We start from the raw sequence: 17665 nt of genomic DNA, 5'->3' as shown, positions 1-17665 counted from the left end.
TCCGACTCTATGTGACCCCATAGACGGCAGCCCACCAGGCTCCCCAGTCCCTGGGATTCTCCAGGCAAGAACACTGGAGTGGGTTGCCATTTCCTTCTCCAATGCATGAAAGTGAAAAGTGAAAATGAAGTCGCTCAGTTGTGTCTGACTCTTCGCGACCCCATGGACTGCAGCCACCAGGCTCCTCCATCCATGGGGTTTTCCAGGCAAGAGTACTGGAGTAGGGTGCCATCGCCTTCTCCAGATCACCAGACTGGGTGTGCTCAAAAGCTTTGCTTTTGAGTCCTTCTGGAGGGAGGCAGATGATGAGAAGTTGACAGCCACATTTGTCCTGAAGGCTTCACAGTGGTTTGATGCTATGTGTGCATGCAAGAGGAGATTATTATGCACTTCCCAACAAAACCAACGTTCACAAGGCACACAGAAACATTTAGCCAGACCCTGTGTGTTAACTGCAGGTATAAAAGTATATTCACCACTACAGTCTAATAAACACACTTAAAAGGTTGGCCCACAGCAAGTAAAGGCACTTTTTAAAGCAAAGACTTTTAACTTAAACATTTGCTGTGGTGCATATGTGCATGTTCAGTCATGGCCAACTCTTTGCAACCCTATAGACTGTAGTCTGCCAGGCTCCTCTGTCCATGGGATTCTCCAGGCAAGGATACTAGAGTGGGTTGCCATGCCTTCCTCCAGGGGAATCTTCCCAACCCTGGGATCAAACCTGCATCTCTTGCATCTCCTGCACTGTGGGCAGATTCTGTCCCCACTGAGCCACCTGTGAAGCTCATTTGATATGGTTCTGTCATTAAAATGCCTTGCAATTACCAAAATCACCTGAACCATTTAGCATGTGGTGAGCTAGTGGGCAGATGTGAGCTAGTGGGCAAAAAACCATGTGAATGGCCAGTGAAGCAAACACTGCTGTTAGTAAAAGAATAATATAAATATAAATAACTAACCTGGATTTTCCATTGACATGAAGACAGTTTCTCCCGAGAAGGGGAATAGGGTGAGTGTGTCTTCATAGACCATTTTGTGTTTGAAGGTATATCCAGAGAAGAAGACAGAGAGGAAATCAATTTGGGCTCCAACACTTAGAATGTACCAGTACGCCACCTCATGCAAACAAACCGACAGCTGCAAGCTATCAAAAACATAGCCATTGATGCCTGCAAAAGAAATGGAGAATAGATTTTAGCAGTATCTGGATTTATTATTTTTTGTCATGATATGATTATAAATGATTATAAGTTATGCTCCATATCTTATTCTCAAGAAGAGATAACATTATACCTTCCAAAAAAGCAAACTGTAATGCTTGATCAGCTAGGTTTCAATCTCAAAGTGAGGAGAGTTGTAGACCATGGTAATGATGCATTTAGGTGCTATATGGTGGGTGGCAGGTTAATGAGGAGGAGGGCATTTGAATGGTCTCAGTGTATCTCCCTACACGCTGCATATTAGTTGCAAAGAGAAAAATAATAACTATACAGAGGGAAAAAAAAACAAGAAAATCTTTGATCTGGTGATTAAAATTATTATCTGCTAATGTTCCAAATTCAAGGAAGCACATTTCAAAGAATCAGGACAACTAGATCCAGGACTACAGCCTGAACCGGGAAGAGGAAATGCTACAAAGAACAGCATTAATTGATACAACTGGAATATTGGCTGTCAATTAGATAAATGTATTATATTATGTATTAGATAATATATCAATGCTACATTTTCTGAATTTCATAACTCCACTTTGATTATGTAAGAGAATATATTCATTCATAGGAAATACACAATGGAGTATTAAAAGATAAAGGGATATGATGTCTACAGTCTATTCTCATGTTGAAAGTAAGTTATAAAATATGTATATAGAAGAAAGAAAGAATGATAAAGAAAACAGCAAAATCTTAAAAATGAGTGAATCTAGATAAAGTGTATATGGGAGTTCTCTATTATTCTTGCAGTATTTCTGTAAGTTTGAAATTATTTCTGAATGAAAAATAAATAAAGTTAAATATATTTCAACTTATTAAGAGAATTGTTTCTGAAAGCCTCTTCCATATATCTATCTGTCTATCCAATCAATAGATGTTTGTCTACTCTGCAAAGCGGTTGCCCACAAATCCAGTAAGCTATGCTCAGACACTAGCTTAGTGCAACTGAGAATCAAAGTTTCTTCTCTTCAAAGTGATAAAAGGTATTTTAAAGCTATTGTAATTATAAGCATGGTCTTAATGCAGGTATGGTGGCTGCAATGGTAAAGAATCTGCCTGGGATGCAGGAGATCTGGGTTCCATCCCTGGGTTGGGAAGATCCCCTGGAGAACGGAAAAGCAACCCACTCCAGTCAAGAGTCAGCCTGCAATGCTGGAGACCCAGATTCGATCCCTGGGTTGGGAAGATCCCCTGGAGAAGGAAATGGCAACCCATTCCAGTATTCTTGCCTGGAGAATCCCATGGACAGAGGAACCTGGCAGGCTACAGTCCATGGAGTCACACAGAGTTGCAGGTATAGATGATTATATCAATCAGAACAGAGTCCAGAAACAGATACAGATATAAATGGAAATTTAATATATGATAAAGGGAGCATCCCAAAACAGTAGCAGAAAGAATGAACTTCCAGGAGCCAGTGTGAGGAATCCCGCCCGTGACAAGGTCATGAGGAAGGAAGCTGACATACGCAAGGCGTGCTCAGACTTCAGGGGCCCCTCTGGAAATTCCTAAGCATGTACCCCAACAAAAATCTGCCAGTTTTTGTGCTCTGCTTTTCCACTCTTCTGACATTCTCTGGAAAAAGTCAATTCAGGGCTTTAGTCTTCTGCATTTGAAAGAGTGTTTCAATCCAAAAACCCCTCTGATGGCTTTCTAGCCTGCCTGCAGGACTCGTACAGCTGCGCGTGTGCGTGTGATTGTTTGAGGCCTCCTGACCGCAGGAGGCACAGGAAGCTTAAAACATCCTAGGAATGTAGGGGCTTCCGAAGAGTCAAAATCTCTAGAATAGGACTGATTAAAAGTTTCATTTGTTGAGTCAATGCTTGCTGCTGAATTTTCATATCCTTTATTTTTAGACACAGTTGGTATATAGAAAAACAAGTAGTAGACCTGGTATTAGCAACATTAGATCTTTGAGTTAAGTACCTTCTTTGTTATAACCCACTGCACCTTTATTCTATAGAGATGTAACTTAAGCGCTTTAAGGAGATGTAGATTAAAGAAAAACACTTCAGGGGAAACAAAATTAACATTCATTAAGGAAGAGAGACAAAAAGTTAACAAGCCTCTTGGCCAGAAGATAATGTAAATCACCTGAGACCTTTTGTATACAAAATAATATACAGAAAGAGTCTGGGTTGTGAACGCTACATCATTTTGTGTTACCCATTGATCTCCATGTTTTATCAAAAGTATAAAAGGCCTTCTGAACAATAAAGGATTGGACCAGTTTCTCGGACTAGTCTCTCAGCCTGGTTTCTTGGGAATCTGGCTCCCCCCGTGTCTCTCTCTCTTCTTCTCTCCCTTTCCCTCCCTCGGCTCTTTACTTTAATTTCAGGCTGAATTTCCACCTGGGGCGCGGAGGCCCGCCAAGTCTACTTACTTGCCCTGGCTGTTAAGACCCGCGCGAAAGGGAGCCTAAGGCGAGGCTTAGGCTTGAATACCCTTAGATATTCAAGCGGGCGCCGGTGGCCCAACGTAGATGGTGCAAATTCCTTGTCTGGAATTTTATTGGTCTTCCGCGTAAACCAAGCTATTCAGCCCTCTTCCTTCACTTAATCTTCCTACTACACTATTTCTTCCTAATCTAATCTTATATTAATAAACAAATAAGTTTTTCTCACGCCAACGCCGTCCACCCTTCGAAGTCCCTGGATCCACCGGGGCTGGACCCCGGCAATGAACTATTTGGTAAATGCTAATGGAAAAGATGGCCATTGATATGGAACCACAAAAGACCGTGAATAGCCAAAGCAACCCTAAGAAAGAAGAACAAAACTAGAGGTATCACATTTCCTGATTTTAAACTATACTCCAAGATATAAAGATTAAAACGGTATTGCAAAAAAGAAATAGTATGGCACTGGAATAAAGAGAGACACATAAATCAGTGAAAAATAATCAAGAGTCCAGAAATAAATGCTCACATATGTGGCCAACTAATGAATGACAAGTGAGCCAAGAATATTCAATGGGGGAAAGATAGTCTCTTCAATAAATGGTGTTGGGAAAACTGAATAGCCACACGCAGAATGAGTTTGGACCCTTACATTATATGATACAAAAAAATTAACTTGAAATGGATTAAAGACTGAAGCATGAGACCTGAAACTGTAAAACTAGAAAACATAGGGAAACTCATTTTTGCAATGATTTTTTGGATATGACACCAAAAGCACAAGCAACAAAAGCAAAAATTAATAAGTGGGACTATTTCCAACTAAAAATCTTCACAAAAAAAGAACAGCCAACACAATAAAAAGGCAACCTATGGAATGGGAGAAAATATTTGTAAATCATATATCTGATAAGGGATTAATATGCAAAATATATAAAGAACTCATATAATTCAGTAGGAAAACAAACACACATAATCGATTAGATTTTAAAAATGGGCAGAGGAACTGAATAGACTTTATTTTCCCAAAGAAGACATACCAATGATCAACAGGTACAGGAAAAGATGCTCAACATTACAAATCAAATGTGATCCTCCATGAAATGTCAGAGAAAGAGAATTACTTTATGATTCCACTTACATGTAGAATGTAAAAAAAGATGAGCTCATAGAAATAGAGAAGAGAATTGTGGTTGTGAGGGGCTGGGGTATCTGTTAGGGAAATGGGTTGGTGTTGGTCAAAGGGTACAAACTTCCAGCTATATAAGAGGAAAAATTTCCAAGGATCTAATGTACAGCATGGTGATTTGGTATTTTATATACTTGAAAGTTGCTAAGAGATTAGATCTGAACTGTTCTCATCACAAAAAAACAAATGGAAATTATGTGATCTGCTGGAGGTGTTAGCTAAAATCATTGTGGAAATCAAATCATTTTGCTGTATATAAGTGTATGAAGAAGACACAGTGTACACCTTAACATTTAATACAATGTTGTATGACCAATTTATATTAATAATGCTGGAAACAAAACAAAACAAACAACAACATTCTGTGTATAATGGGTAAAATTTCAAAGGCAAGTCCCCTCCAACAATGAAAACAGAAGTGTGTAGAACTTCCAAAATAGTAAAGAAAAATTAGAATTTAAAAGCACTTAATGGATCAAAAAATTAAAAAGAAGAAACTTAAAATTTAGAAAAAAGGAAATACAAAATTAGACAACACATATAAATCCCATGCAGATAGAAGAAACTCCCCATATATGCAGAGTACATCATGAGAAACGCTGGGCTGGATGAAGCACAAGCTAGAACCAAGCTTGCCGGGAGAAATATCAATAACCTCAGATATGCAGATGACACCACCCTTATGGCAGAAAGCAAAGAGGAAGTAAAGAGCCTCTTGATGAAGGTGAAAGAGGAGAGTGAAAAAGTTGGCTTAAAGCTCAATATTCAAAAAAATAAGATCATGGCATCTGGTCTCATCACTTCATGGCAAATAGGGAAAAAGTGGAAACAGTGACAGACTTTATATTTTGGGGGCTCCAAAATCACTGCAGATGGTGACTGCAGCCATGAAATTAAAAGATGCTTACTCCTTGGAAGGAAAGTTATGACCAAAGTAGACAGCATATTAAAAAGCAGAGACATTACTTTGCCAACAAATCCATCTAGTCAAGGCTATGGTTTTTCCAGTAGTCATGTATAGATGTGAGAGTTGGATTATAAAGAAAGCTGAGTGCCCAAGAACTGATGCTTTTGAACTGTGGTGTTAGATCCAACCAGTCCATCCTAAAGGAAATCAACCCTGAATATTCACTGGAAGGACTGAGGCTGAAGCTGAAGCTCCAATACTTTGGCCACTTGATATGAAGAGCTGACTCATTAGAAAAGACCCTGATGCTGGGAAAGATTGAAGACGGGGAGGAGAAGGGGACAACAGAGGATGAGATGGTTGGATGGCATCACTGATTCAATGGATATGAGTTTGAGCAAACCCTGGAAGATTGTGAAGGACAGGGAAGCCTGGCATGCTGTAGTTCGTGGGGTCGCAAAGAGTTGGACATGACTGAATGACTAAACAACAACAGCAATGATAGTTCTATCTTTACATTTGAGAGGAATCTCCAGACTGCTTTCCATAATGGTGGTACCAACTTCCATTCCCACCAACAGTGTACAAGGGTTTCCATTTCTGCACATCCTTGCCAACACTTGTTATCTTTTCAAACAGGCATTCTAATGAATGTGAGGTGATATTTCATTGTGATTTTGATTTGCATTTCCAAACTGTCTTCCAGAGTGACTACCTGATTGTACATGCATGAGGATTCCTTTTGCTCTGCACTCTTGCCAGTATATTTAATGTTATCCATTTTGGTTTATTTTAGCTGTTAAAATAGCCCTGGTGTGGTATCTCACTGTAGTTTTAATATGCATTTCCTTAATGGTCAATGATGTTGAGTAACTTTTTCATGTGCCTTCCATATATCTTTTCTGGTAATGTATTTATTCAAATCTTTTATCCATTTTTAGGGGTTTGTTTTCTTACTGCTGAGTCTGAGAGTTTAGATATGTATATGGGATTAGAAAATATTTTCTACCAATCTGTGGCTTGTCATTTCATTGTCTTTAATAGTATCTTATGTAGAACAGTTTATCCTTTTGGATGAAATTCAATTTATCAGGTTTTTCCTTCTATGAATTTTTATTTTGGTGTTATTTATCAGAACCCTTTGCCTAACTCCAGGTCATGAAAATTTCCTTCTATTTTTTAATTTTTATTTTTACTTTATTTTGCTTTACAATTTGTGGTTTTACATTATGCATTTAGATCTATGATCCATTTTGAGTTAATCTTTAAGTGTGAGATTTAGGTTGAGCTTCATCTTTTTTTATATGGGTGACTAACTGTTCCAACACTATTTGTTGAAAAGACTATCCTTTTTCCATTGAATTGCATTTCCATCTTCATCAAAAATCAGTTAGCTGCATGTGTGTGGGTCTATTTCTGCACTATACATTCTATATCATCCAACTTTGTGAATACAATGCTATCTTGGTTACTGTAGCTTAATGTGCTATGCTGCGCTTAGTCGCTCAGTTGTGTCTGACTCTTTGCAACCCCATGGACTGTAGCCCGCCAAGCTCCTCTGTCCACTGGGATTCTCCAGGCAAGAATACTGGAGTGGGTTGCCATGCCCTACTCCAGGGGATATTCCCAACCCAGGGATTGAACCTAGGTCTCCTGCATTGCAGGCAGATTCTTTGCGATCTGAGCCACAAGGGAAGCCCAAGAATACTGAGGTGGGTAGCTTATCTATTCTCCAGGGGAAATTCCCAACCCAGGAATTGAACCTGGGTCTCCTGCATTGCAGGTGGATTCTTTACCAGCTGAGCTACCAGGGAAGTGTAACTCTTAAAACCAGATAATATAATATGAGTCCTCCAACTTGATTTTTCTTTTCCAAAATTGTTTTGGCTATTCCTGTGCCTTTGCATTTCTATATGAATTTTATAATATACTTTTCCCTACCAACAAAAAATATCATCATGGGATTTTATTGGAATTGCATTAAATCTATAAATCAGTTTGGGAACAGCTGACATCTTCACTTCATTGAGTCTTCCAATCCGTGAATGTTGTATGTCACTCCACTTATTTAGGTTTTTTAAAATTTCTTTCATCAGTGTTTTGTAATTTTCAGTGTACAGATCCTGCACATTTTGTTAGATTTTGGCCCAAGTATTTCATTTTTTGAGGCATTATAAATGGTATTATTATTTTTTAATATAAATTTATTTACTTTAATTGGAGGATAATTACTTTACAATATTGTATTGGTTTTGACATACATTGACATGAATCTGAAATGGGTGTACATGTGTTCCCCATTCTGAACCCCCTTCCCACCTCCCTCCCATACCATCCCTCTGGGTCATCCCAGTGCACCAGCCCCGAGCACCCTGTATCATGCATCAAACTTGGACTGGCAATTCGTTTCATATATGATAATATACATGTTTCAATGCCATTCTCCCAAATCATCCAACCCTCGCCCTCTCCCACAGAGTCCAAAAGACTGTTCTATACATCTGTGTCTCTTTTGCTGTCTTGCATACAGGGTTATCGTTACCATCTTTCTAAATTCCATATATATGGGTTAGCATACTGTATTGGTGTTTTTCTTTCTGGCTTACTTCACTCTGTATAATCGGCTCTGGTTTCACCCACCTCATTAGAACTGATTCAAATATATTCTTTTTAATGGCTGAGTAATACTCCATTGTGTATATGTGCCACAGCTTTCTTATCCATTTGTCTGCTGATGGACATCTAGGTTGCTTCCATATCCTGGCTATTATAAACAGTGCTGTGATGAACATTGGGGTACATGTGTCTCTTTCAATTCTGGTTTCCTCGGTATGTATGCTCAGCAGTGGGATTTCTGGGTCATATGGCACTTCTATGTCCAGTTTTTTAAGGAATCTCCACACTGTTCTCCATAGTGGCTGCACTAGTTTGCATTCCCACCAACAGTGTAAGAGGATTCCCTTTTCTCCACACTCTCTCCAGCATTTATTGCTTGTAGACTTTTGGATAGCAGCCATTCTGACTGGCATGAAATGGTACCTCACTGTGGTTTTGATTTGCATTTCTCTGATAATGAGTGATGTTGAGCATCTTTTTATGTGTTTGTTAGCCATCTGTATGTCTTCTTTGGAGAAATGTCTGGTTAATACTTTGGCCCATTTTTTGATTGGGCCGTTTATTTTTCTGGAATTGAGCTGCAGGAGTTGCTTGTATATTTTTGAGATTAGTTCTTTGTCAGTTGCTTCATTTGCTATTATTTTCTCCCATTCTGAAGGCTGTCTTTTCACCTTGCTTATAGTTTCCTTTGTTGTGCAGAAGCTTTTAATTTTAATTAGGTCCCATTTGTTTATTTTTGCTTTTATTTCCAATATTCTGGGAGGCGGGTCATAGAGGATCCTGCTGTGATTTATGTCAAAGAGTGTTTTGCCTATGTTCTCCTCTAGGAGTTTTATGGTTTCTGGTCTTGTGTTTAGATCTTTGATCCTTTTTGAGTTTATTTCTGTGTATGGTGTTAGAAGTGTTCCAGTTTCATTCTTTTACAAGTGGTTGACCAGTTTTCCCAGCACCACTTGTTAAAGAGATTGTCTTTAATACATTGTATATTCTTGCCTCCTCTGTCAAAGATAAGGTGTCCATAGGTGCATGGATTTATCTCTGGGCTTTCTATTTTGTTCCATTGATCTATATTTCTGTCTTTGTGCCAGCACCATAATATCTTGATGACTGTGGCTTTGTAGTAGAGCCTGAAGTCAGGCAGGTTGCTTCCTCCAGTTCCATTCTTCTTTCTCAAGATTGCTTTGGCTATTCGAAGTTTTTTTGTATTTCCATACAAATTGTGTAATTATTTGTTCTAGCTCTGTGAAAAATATCGTTGGTAGCTTGATAGGGATTGCATTGAATCTATAGATTGCACTATATTGATTCTTCTGATCCATTAACAAGGTATATTTCTCCATCTATTAGTGTCCTCTTTTATTTCTTTCACCAGTGTTTTATAGTTTTCTATATATAGGTCTTTAGTTTCTTTAGGTAAATATATTCCTAAGTATTTTATTCTTTTCGTTGCAATGATGAATGGAATTGTTTCCTTAATTTCTCTATTTTCTCATTATTAGTGTATAGGAATGCAAGGGATTTCTGGGTGTTGATTTTATATCCTGCAACTTTACTATATTCATTGATTAGCTCTAGTAATTTTCTGGTGGAGTCTTTAGTGTTTTTTATGTAGAGGATCATGTCATCTGCAAACAGTGAGAGTATTACTTCTTCTTTTCCAATTTGGATTCCTTTTATTTCTTTCTTCTGCTCTGATTGCTGTGGCCAAAACTTCCAAAACTATGTTGAACAGTAGTGGTGAGAGTGGGCACCCTTGTCTTGTTCCTGACTTTAGGGGAAATGCTTTCAATTTTTCACCATTGAGGATAATGTTTGCTGTGGGTTTGTCATATATAGCTTTTATTATGTTGAGGAATGTTCCTTCTATTCCTGCTTTCTGGAGGGTTTTTATCATAAATGGATGTTGAATTTTGTCAAAGGCTTTCTCTGCATCTATTGAGATAATCATATGGTTTTAATCTTTCAATTTGTTAATGTGGTGTATTACATTGATTGATTTGTGGATATTGAAGAATCCTTGCATCCCTGGGATAAAGCCCACTTGGTCTTTTTAATATGTTGTTGCATTCTGTTTGCTAGAATTTTGTTAAGGAGTTTTGAATCTATGTTCATCAGTGATATTGGCCTGTAGTTTTCCTGTTTTGTGGCATCTTTGTCCAGTTTTGGCATTAGGGTGATGGTGGCCTGATAGAATGAGTTTGGAAGTTTACCTTCCTCTGCAATTTTCTGGAAGAGTTTGAGTAGGATAGGTGTTAGCTCTTCTCTCAGTTTCTGGTAGAATTCAGCTGTGAAGCCATCTGATCCTGGGCTTTTGATTTCTGGAAGATTTCTGATTACAGTTTCAATTTCTGTGCTTGTGATGGGTCTGTTAAGATTTTCTATTTCTTCCTGGTTCAGTTTTGGAATGTTGTACTTATCTAAGAATTTTTCCATTTCTTCCAAGTTGTCCCTTTTATTGGCATATCATTGCTGATTGTATTTTTGTAATTTAAGTTTTCACTACAAGGCTATTGTTATATAGAAATTTATGTGCCAGCTTTGTATTCTGCAATTAGACTAAACTCAGTTCTAGGGGCTTTTTATGTGGATATCTGGAGATTTTCAATGTAGATAATCATGTCATATTCATTTTTATTCCTTTACTTCCAATCTGCATGCTTTTAAATCTTTCTAATTTCCTTCCCCAATTTACCTGCTGCCGACTACTTTTCAGGGTTTTCAGACAGCTGCTCAATGCATGCTATTAAGGAAAAATCGAGTAGGATAGACAGGGTGATTCCATTTTAATCAGAACCAGAACTTCAGAAGGCACATATTTTCAGTTTAAATGGCTTCAATCAGATTGGTTTCAAAAAGACTGTGGTAGTTATGCACTAGCATTGTATGATAGTATTCTTTTACTCACAAGCCCACTAGTAATAGGGCTTCCCTGGTGGCTCAAATGGTAAAGAATATGCCAGCAATGTAGGAGACCCAGGTTCAATCCCTGGGTCAGAAAGATCCCCTGGAGAAGGGAATGGCAACCCACTCCAGTTTTCTTGCCTGGAGAACCCCATGGACAGAGGAGCCTGGCAGGCTACTGTCCATAGGGTCGCAAAGAGTCAGACATGACTGAGTGACTAACAACAACCACTAGTAATAATTGTATTATAATTTTGCCAGTCTGATAGGTATAAAGTGTTATCACGATGGTATTCTATTTTGCATTTCTCTATAGTGAGATTGGAATTTTTTCATATTTTTGACCATTCTGACTTGTGTGAATGTATAAACACATACACATATGTGCTCCCACCCAAATTCTTATTGTGAAGTTCTAATTCCTAGTACATCTGAATGGGTCTGCATTGAGAGATAGCATCTTTAGACAGGTAATTCTTTAAAATGAGATCATTAAGTTTCTTCTGAGTCCCCCTCCTTGGCTGGTAGATGGTCTTTCCTCTGTATGTGCACATGTCTGTCTACAACTTTCCTTATAAGAAGAAAGCAATCTTGTTGACTCCTTGATCTTAGACTTTGAGTCTCTAGAATTCTGAGGAAATAAATATCTCCTGTTGAAGACACCCAGTTTGTGAGATTTTGTTATGGCAAGCCTAGCAGACTAATACAATATATATGTGTTTATATATGATTATACAATCATGGAAAAATATGTTTAAACATGGGGCTATGGTTTTTCCAGTGGTCATGTATGGATGTGAGAGTTGGACTGTGAAGAAAGCTGAGCACTGAAGAATTGATGCTTTTGAACTGTGGTGTTGGAGAAGACTCCTGAGAGTCCCTTGGCCTGCAAGGAGATCCAACCAGTCCATTCTAAAGGAGTTCAGCCCTGGGTATTCTTTGGAGGGAATGATGCTGAGGCTGAAACTCCAGTACTTTGGCCACCTCATGTGAAGAGTTGACTTATTGGAAAAGACTCTGATGCTGGGAGGGATTGGGGGCAGGAGGGGAAGGGGACGACAGAGGATGAGATGGCTGGATGCCATCACCGACTCGATGGACGTGAGTTTGAGTGAACTCTGGGAGTTGGTGATGGACAGGGAGGCCTGGCGTGCTGCAATTCATGGGGTTGCAAAGAGTTGGACACGACTGAGCGACTGAACTGAACTGAACTGAACTGGGCTACCTGAACACAAAATGGTTAGTGTAAAGGTATATGATGGAAGGAGTTGAGCAGATAAAAGGGAAGAGGAAGCCAAAAATATATATAAAAGATCATGTTTTACACTTAAAATGTATACAATAAAGCTGGAAAAAAGATGTTGTATTTTTTTCATGTACAATGTCTTGATTAATTTGACTGTTAAACTGTTACAGCTGGCAACTGTTTTACCAGCTATATGTATACATAAAATTGCATATTCCCTTTGTATTTCATGTGTAATTTACTGATTGAGTACATTTCATATTAAGGTGTAAGTATGTTTGGGCAAATGAAAATTGTGTGTCTTATTTAATTTATCCTTTAAAATAAACTTCTCTAGATATTTGATGCCTGCTAAAAGAAGATATATATGCATTATATGATCATATTTATGCATTTATATAAAATTGCACAGGCTCATATATAATAATTTTAAGGAAATATGACTCTTGTGGGGCATGTAAAGTAATGCATTAACTGCACATCTATTTGGCAGTTTCAACTTCCCTTTATCCATTACACTTTGGACTCAAATGCTGGATCACTTACTGTGCATGACATTGGAGACTTGGAACTCTGGATCCTGGGGCTGTACTCCACTGGGGAGGAAGCGCTGAATATTCTCTGTGAGGTACCAACTTTTATTTTCATCAAATACAGAAAACAGGATGACATTTCTCTTGTCTGACATCATCTGTTAATTACATGCATTGAAAGAAAGAAAGAAATGTTACTAGTACTATCAGGTAGAAATTAGCAGCCTGTGATAGAAGTGATGGCATGTATGATACATCCATAATCCTCTGGATCAATGCCATTTTTCCCCAAGGGTCACTATTATGGCATGTCCCAGGGCCTAGGAGTGGGAGTGGATGCTATGAGCAGTGAATGTATGTTTAAAGCAAATGTGTCCTCAGGGCAAGAGGTGACTGGACCCATTAAACTTAGTTTCTTCTGGACCCAAGGTCATATGCTGGCTGATACTTTTCATGGAGTCTGTAGCCTCATTCTCTCCATGTTCAGATTAGAGGATTTTCACTCTTTAAAGACCCATGTGATTATTCAAGGTCTTTCTTAAACAATTTAGTCAAATCAAGTAAGATGAATGTCTTCCTAAACTTTTATCTAGCAACTGTCCTTCCACAAAGCTAACTATAAAAAATTAAAAATAGAAAACATAAATTTAAATAACAAAGTTAAGATGAATCATAAATGTTTACTAACACAAATACTTTTAAGTTTTATGTTTACAAATTTTAAAGTTTTTTTTTTTTTTTCGAGAGGAGCTGTTTGTATCTGAACCAAAGTTACAAGCTGTCGCTTGCTAATTAAATCTGTTAAGATTTAATGTATAAACTTCACTAACACATATAAATTTCATTTTGTATACTCCTTACTACAGAAATAAAAATGCTGAGGGGAAAAGATAGGAAAATATAGGTATGTTTCCATCCTCTTCCAAAAACTGATGGGAAAACTATAATTAGCAAAAATTAGTTAGGAAAGGTACTTGTCCAAATGTATGCTGCTCTGGGTTTGTGTGCCAAATGTTTTATCTGTATTAAAGTTCATGAAATGTTTTCAGACAAGTCAGTCAGTTCAGCTGCTCAGTCGTGTCCGACTCTTTGCAACCCCATGGACTGCGGCACATCAGGCTTCCCGGTCCATCACTAACTCCCGGAGTTTACTCAAACTCATGTCCATCGAGTTGGTGATGCCATCCAACCATCTCATCCTCTGTCATCCCCTTCTCCTCCTGCCTTCAATCTTTCCCAGCATCAGGGTCTTTTCAAATGAGTCAGTTCTTTGCATCAAGTCGCCAGAGTATTTGAGTTTCAGTTTCAGCCTCAGTCTTTCCAATGAATACTCAGGACTAATTTCTGTTAAGATGGACTGATTGGATCTCGTTGCAGTCCAAGGGACTCTCAAGAGTCTTCTTTGAACCACAGTTCAAAAGCATCAATTCTCTGGCACTCAGCTTTCTTTATGGTTCAACTCTCACATCCATGCATTACTACTGGAAAAACCATAGCTTTGGCTAGACAGGCCTTTGTTGGCAAAGTAATATCTCTGCTTTTTAATATGCTGTCTAGGTTGGTCATAGCCTTTCTTCCAAGGAGCAAGCGTCTTCTAATTTCATGGCTGCAGTCACCATCTGTTGTGATTTTGGAGCATAAGAAAATAGAGTCTGCCACTGTTTCTACTTTTTTCCCATCTATTTGCCATGAAGTGATAGGACTCGATGCCAAGATCTTAGTTTTTTGAATTTTGAGTTTTCAGCCAGCTTTTTCACTCTCCTCTTTCACCTTCATCAAGAGGCTCTTTAGTTCTTCTTCCCTTTCTGCCATTAGGGTGGTATCATTTGCATATCTGACATTATTGATATTTCTCCTGGCAATCTTGACTTCATCTTGTGCTTCATCCACCCCAGCGTTTCTCATGATGTACTCTGCATATAAGTTAAATGAGCAGGGTGACAACATACAGCCTTGACAAATTTGGAGCCAGTCTGTTGTTCCATGTCCAGTTCTAACTGTTGCTTCTTGACCTGCATACAGATTTCTCAGGATGCAGGTAAGATGATCTGGTATTCCCATCTCTCAAAGAGTTTGCCACAGTTTGTTGTGATCCACACAGTCAAAAGCTTTGGCATAGTCAATAAAAACGAAGTAGATGTTTTTCCAGGATTCTCTTGCTTTTTCTATGATCCAACGGCTGTTGGCAATTTGATCTCTGTTTCCTCTGCCCTTTCTAAATCCAGCTTGAGCATCTGGAAGTTCTCAGTTCACATACTTTTGAAGCCTTGCTTGGAGAATTTTGAGCATTACTTTGCTAGCGTGTGAGATGAGTGCAATTGTGCGGTAGTTCGAACATTCTTTGGCATTGCCTTTCTTTGGATTGGAATGAAGACTAACCTTTTCAGACTAGAAGGAATCCTATATATCATAAATAACCAAACGGACACACAGTCAAGCCTCAGCAATACGGCAATGAATTATTTTGAAGAATTAAGCTTATTAAAAGATACATGCTACTTGGAAGAAAAGGTATGACCAACCTAGACAGCATATTAAAAAGCAGAGACATTACTTTGCCAACAAAAGTCCATCTAGTCAAGGCTATGGTTTTTCCAGTGGTCATGTATGGATGTGAGAGTTGGACTATAAAGAAAGCTGAGTGCCAGAGAATTGATGCTTTTGAATTGTGGTGTTGGAGAAGACTCTTGAGAGTCCCTTGGACTGCAAGGAGAGCCAACCAGTCCATCCTAAAGGAAATCAGTCCTGAATATTCATTGGAGGGACTGATGCTGAAGCTGAAACTCCAAAACTTTGGCCACCTGATGTGACTCATTTGAAAAGACCCTGATACTGGGAAAGATTGAAGGTGAGAAGAGAAGGGGACGACAGAGGATGAGATGGTTGGATGGCATCACCAACTCGATGGACATGAGTTTGAGTAAGCTCTGGGAGTTAGTGATGGACAGGAGGCCTGGCATGCCATAGTCCATGGGTCACAAACAGTCAGACATGATTGAGTGACTGAACTGAACTGAAGCTTATTAAATTCAGAGTATTTAAGTTTATTTTTCTAAAACAGCAGAAGTGGTCGAAATTCTAAGCATATTCTGAAGTATTTTATATGTTTCCTCAATTTTACTCAGGCTTCCCTAATAGCCCAGTTGGTAAAGAATCTGCCTGCAATGTAGGAGACCTGGGTTCGATCCCTGGGTTGGGAAGATCCCCTGGAGAAGGGAAAGGCTACTTACTTCAGTATTCTGGCCTGGAGAATTACATGAAATCCATGTTGTCACAAAGAGTTGGACACGACTGAGTGACTTCCACTTCACTTCATTTTTGCTCAACAAATATTTGTTTTACTACTAAATGCCATGCACTATGCTAGATATGTTCATTTAGAGGTGTTTTGAGTCAATCACAATGAGATATCCAGGGGAGACGTCTAGGCAGTCATACAGATTTGCAGGTAATCTAAAAGTAATCTAAAAGTAGGTGGTAACTGATCATGTAAAAATGGGCAAGATCACTTTGAGAGATAAATTTTAGGCTAAGAATGAGTGTTATAGAAATAATCTAGGGCCCAGGCTGTCCTGTCCATCCAGCAGGCAAGTTTATTACACCGAAGTCAATAAAAGCTATCATAAATCCAGCTCACTTCTTTTACTGCTCAATATTGCAGACTCCTATATTTTCTGCAGGCTTTAGGCTAACATCCACTGACAGCAGAATATAGGAGATATTACTTGGAAATGCATATGCCTCTTCATTCTATTTCAGCTTCAGACTCAGCACTTGGAAAAAAGATAAACTCACCTGGTTTCCTCTTTGATCTACAGATTCTTTGTAACAGATGAGGAGGGGGCCAATGAGTCCTGAAGCTAGATCTTTCTCTAAGTTAATGAAACTCGAGTAATATCGGGTCAGACACCGAGGATCTGATTTAGTTGGCCCATCTTCTACAGTCACTGTCCATTTATACTTGAACACTTCTCCTGGTAGAATTGGCATGTCTTTCAAATGTTTCACACCTACCCACACCCAACCCCAAAATAGCTTGATTAGAAGTATAACAAGACATATATTGGTAATTATGTCATTATTGCAATGGCTCTACCAATTTATATGTACATATGAAGTTTCCCAGTAAGTGAAAACTAAATTTGCCACCTTTTATAAGTTTAAGATTCATGCAACTTTTTATAATAAAAATAGATACAGGAAATTTCTGCTAGCATGTTAGTTTGAGTTGAAATGGGCAGGTCTCCCCACTCTGACAAATACAAAGAAATAATAGATGATATTTTGAAAGATTTTAAATGTATAACTGAAAATGCATCAAGAAGGAAAAAAAACTCAAGTGCCATAAAAAGAAAGACACATCAAAGTCAGATTGGCCTGAATTGATGCCACAGGACTGGGCAATGAAGTTTTAACTCACATGTGGTATCAAGACTTGTGGCATCTGATGTCTGTGAGGAATGGAAGCAGTAATTGATATATGCTGTTGGGCTACTGTCAACAAAGGTCTGTCTAGTCAAGGCTATGGTTTTGCCAATGGTCATGTATGTATGTGAGAGTTGGACTATAAAGAAGGCTGAGCACAAAAGAATTGATGCTTTTGAACTGTGGTGTTGGAGAAGACTCTTGCGAGTCCCTTGGACTGCAAGGAGATCCAA

General features: G+C 38.6%; 1 protein-coding gene and 1 long non-coding RNA gene across 2 annotated transcripts in view; one reads left to right on the top strand and one right to left on the bottom strand.

Annotated features, from left to right (window-relative positions):
- F8 (coagulation factor VIII) overlaps positions 1-17665 on the bottom strand; it is a 141253-nt gene that overhangs the window by 67137 nt on the left and 56451 nt on the right. Inside the window, exons 11-13 of the mRNA XM_052663089.1 lie at positions 16803-17017; positions 13021-13165; positions 963-1172 (exon numbers count right to left, since the gene is read on the bottom strand). Of these exons, the coding sequence (XP_052519049.1) occupies positions 963-1172; positions 13021-13165; positions 16803-17017 (570 nt within the window). The remainder of the gene's footprint in view (positions 1-962; positions 1173-13020; positions 13166-16802; positions 17018-17665) is intronic.
- The window catches only part of LOC128069885 (uncharacterized), an 83031-nt gene that overhangs the window by 23868 nt on the left and 41498 nt on the right, over positions 1-17665 (top strand). Inside the window, exon 2 of the long non-coding RNA XR_008201580.1 lies at positions 12968-13102. This is a non-coding gene — a long non-coding RNA (uncharacterized LOC128069885). The remainder of the gene's footprint in view (positions 1-12967; positions 13103-17665) is intronic.

Source organism: Budorcas taxicolor, chromosome X (assembly GCF_023091745.1).
Source record: "Budorcas taxicolor isolate Tak-1 chromosome X, Takin1.1, whole genome shotgun sequence".
Classification (NCBI taxonomy): domain Eukaryota; kingdom Metazoa; phylum Chordata; class Mammalia; order Artiodactyla; family Bovidae; genus Budorcas; species Budorcas taxicolor.
Note: the sequence above shows the minus strand (reverse complement) of the source record. Positions and strands in the feature narration are given on the sequence as shown.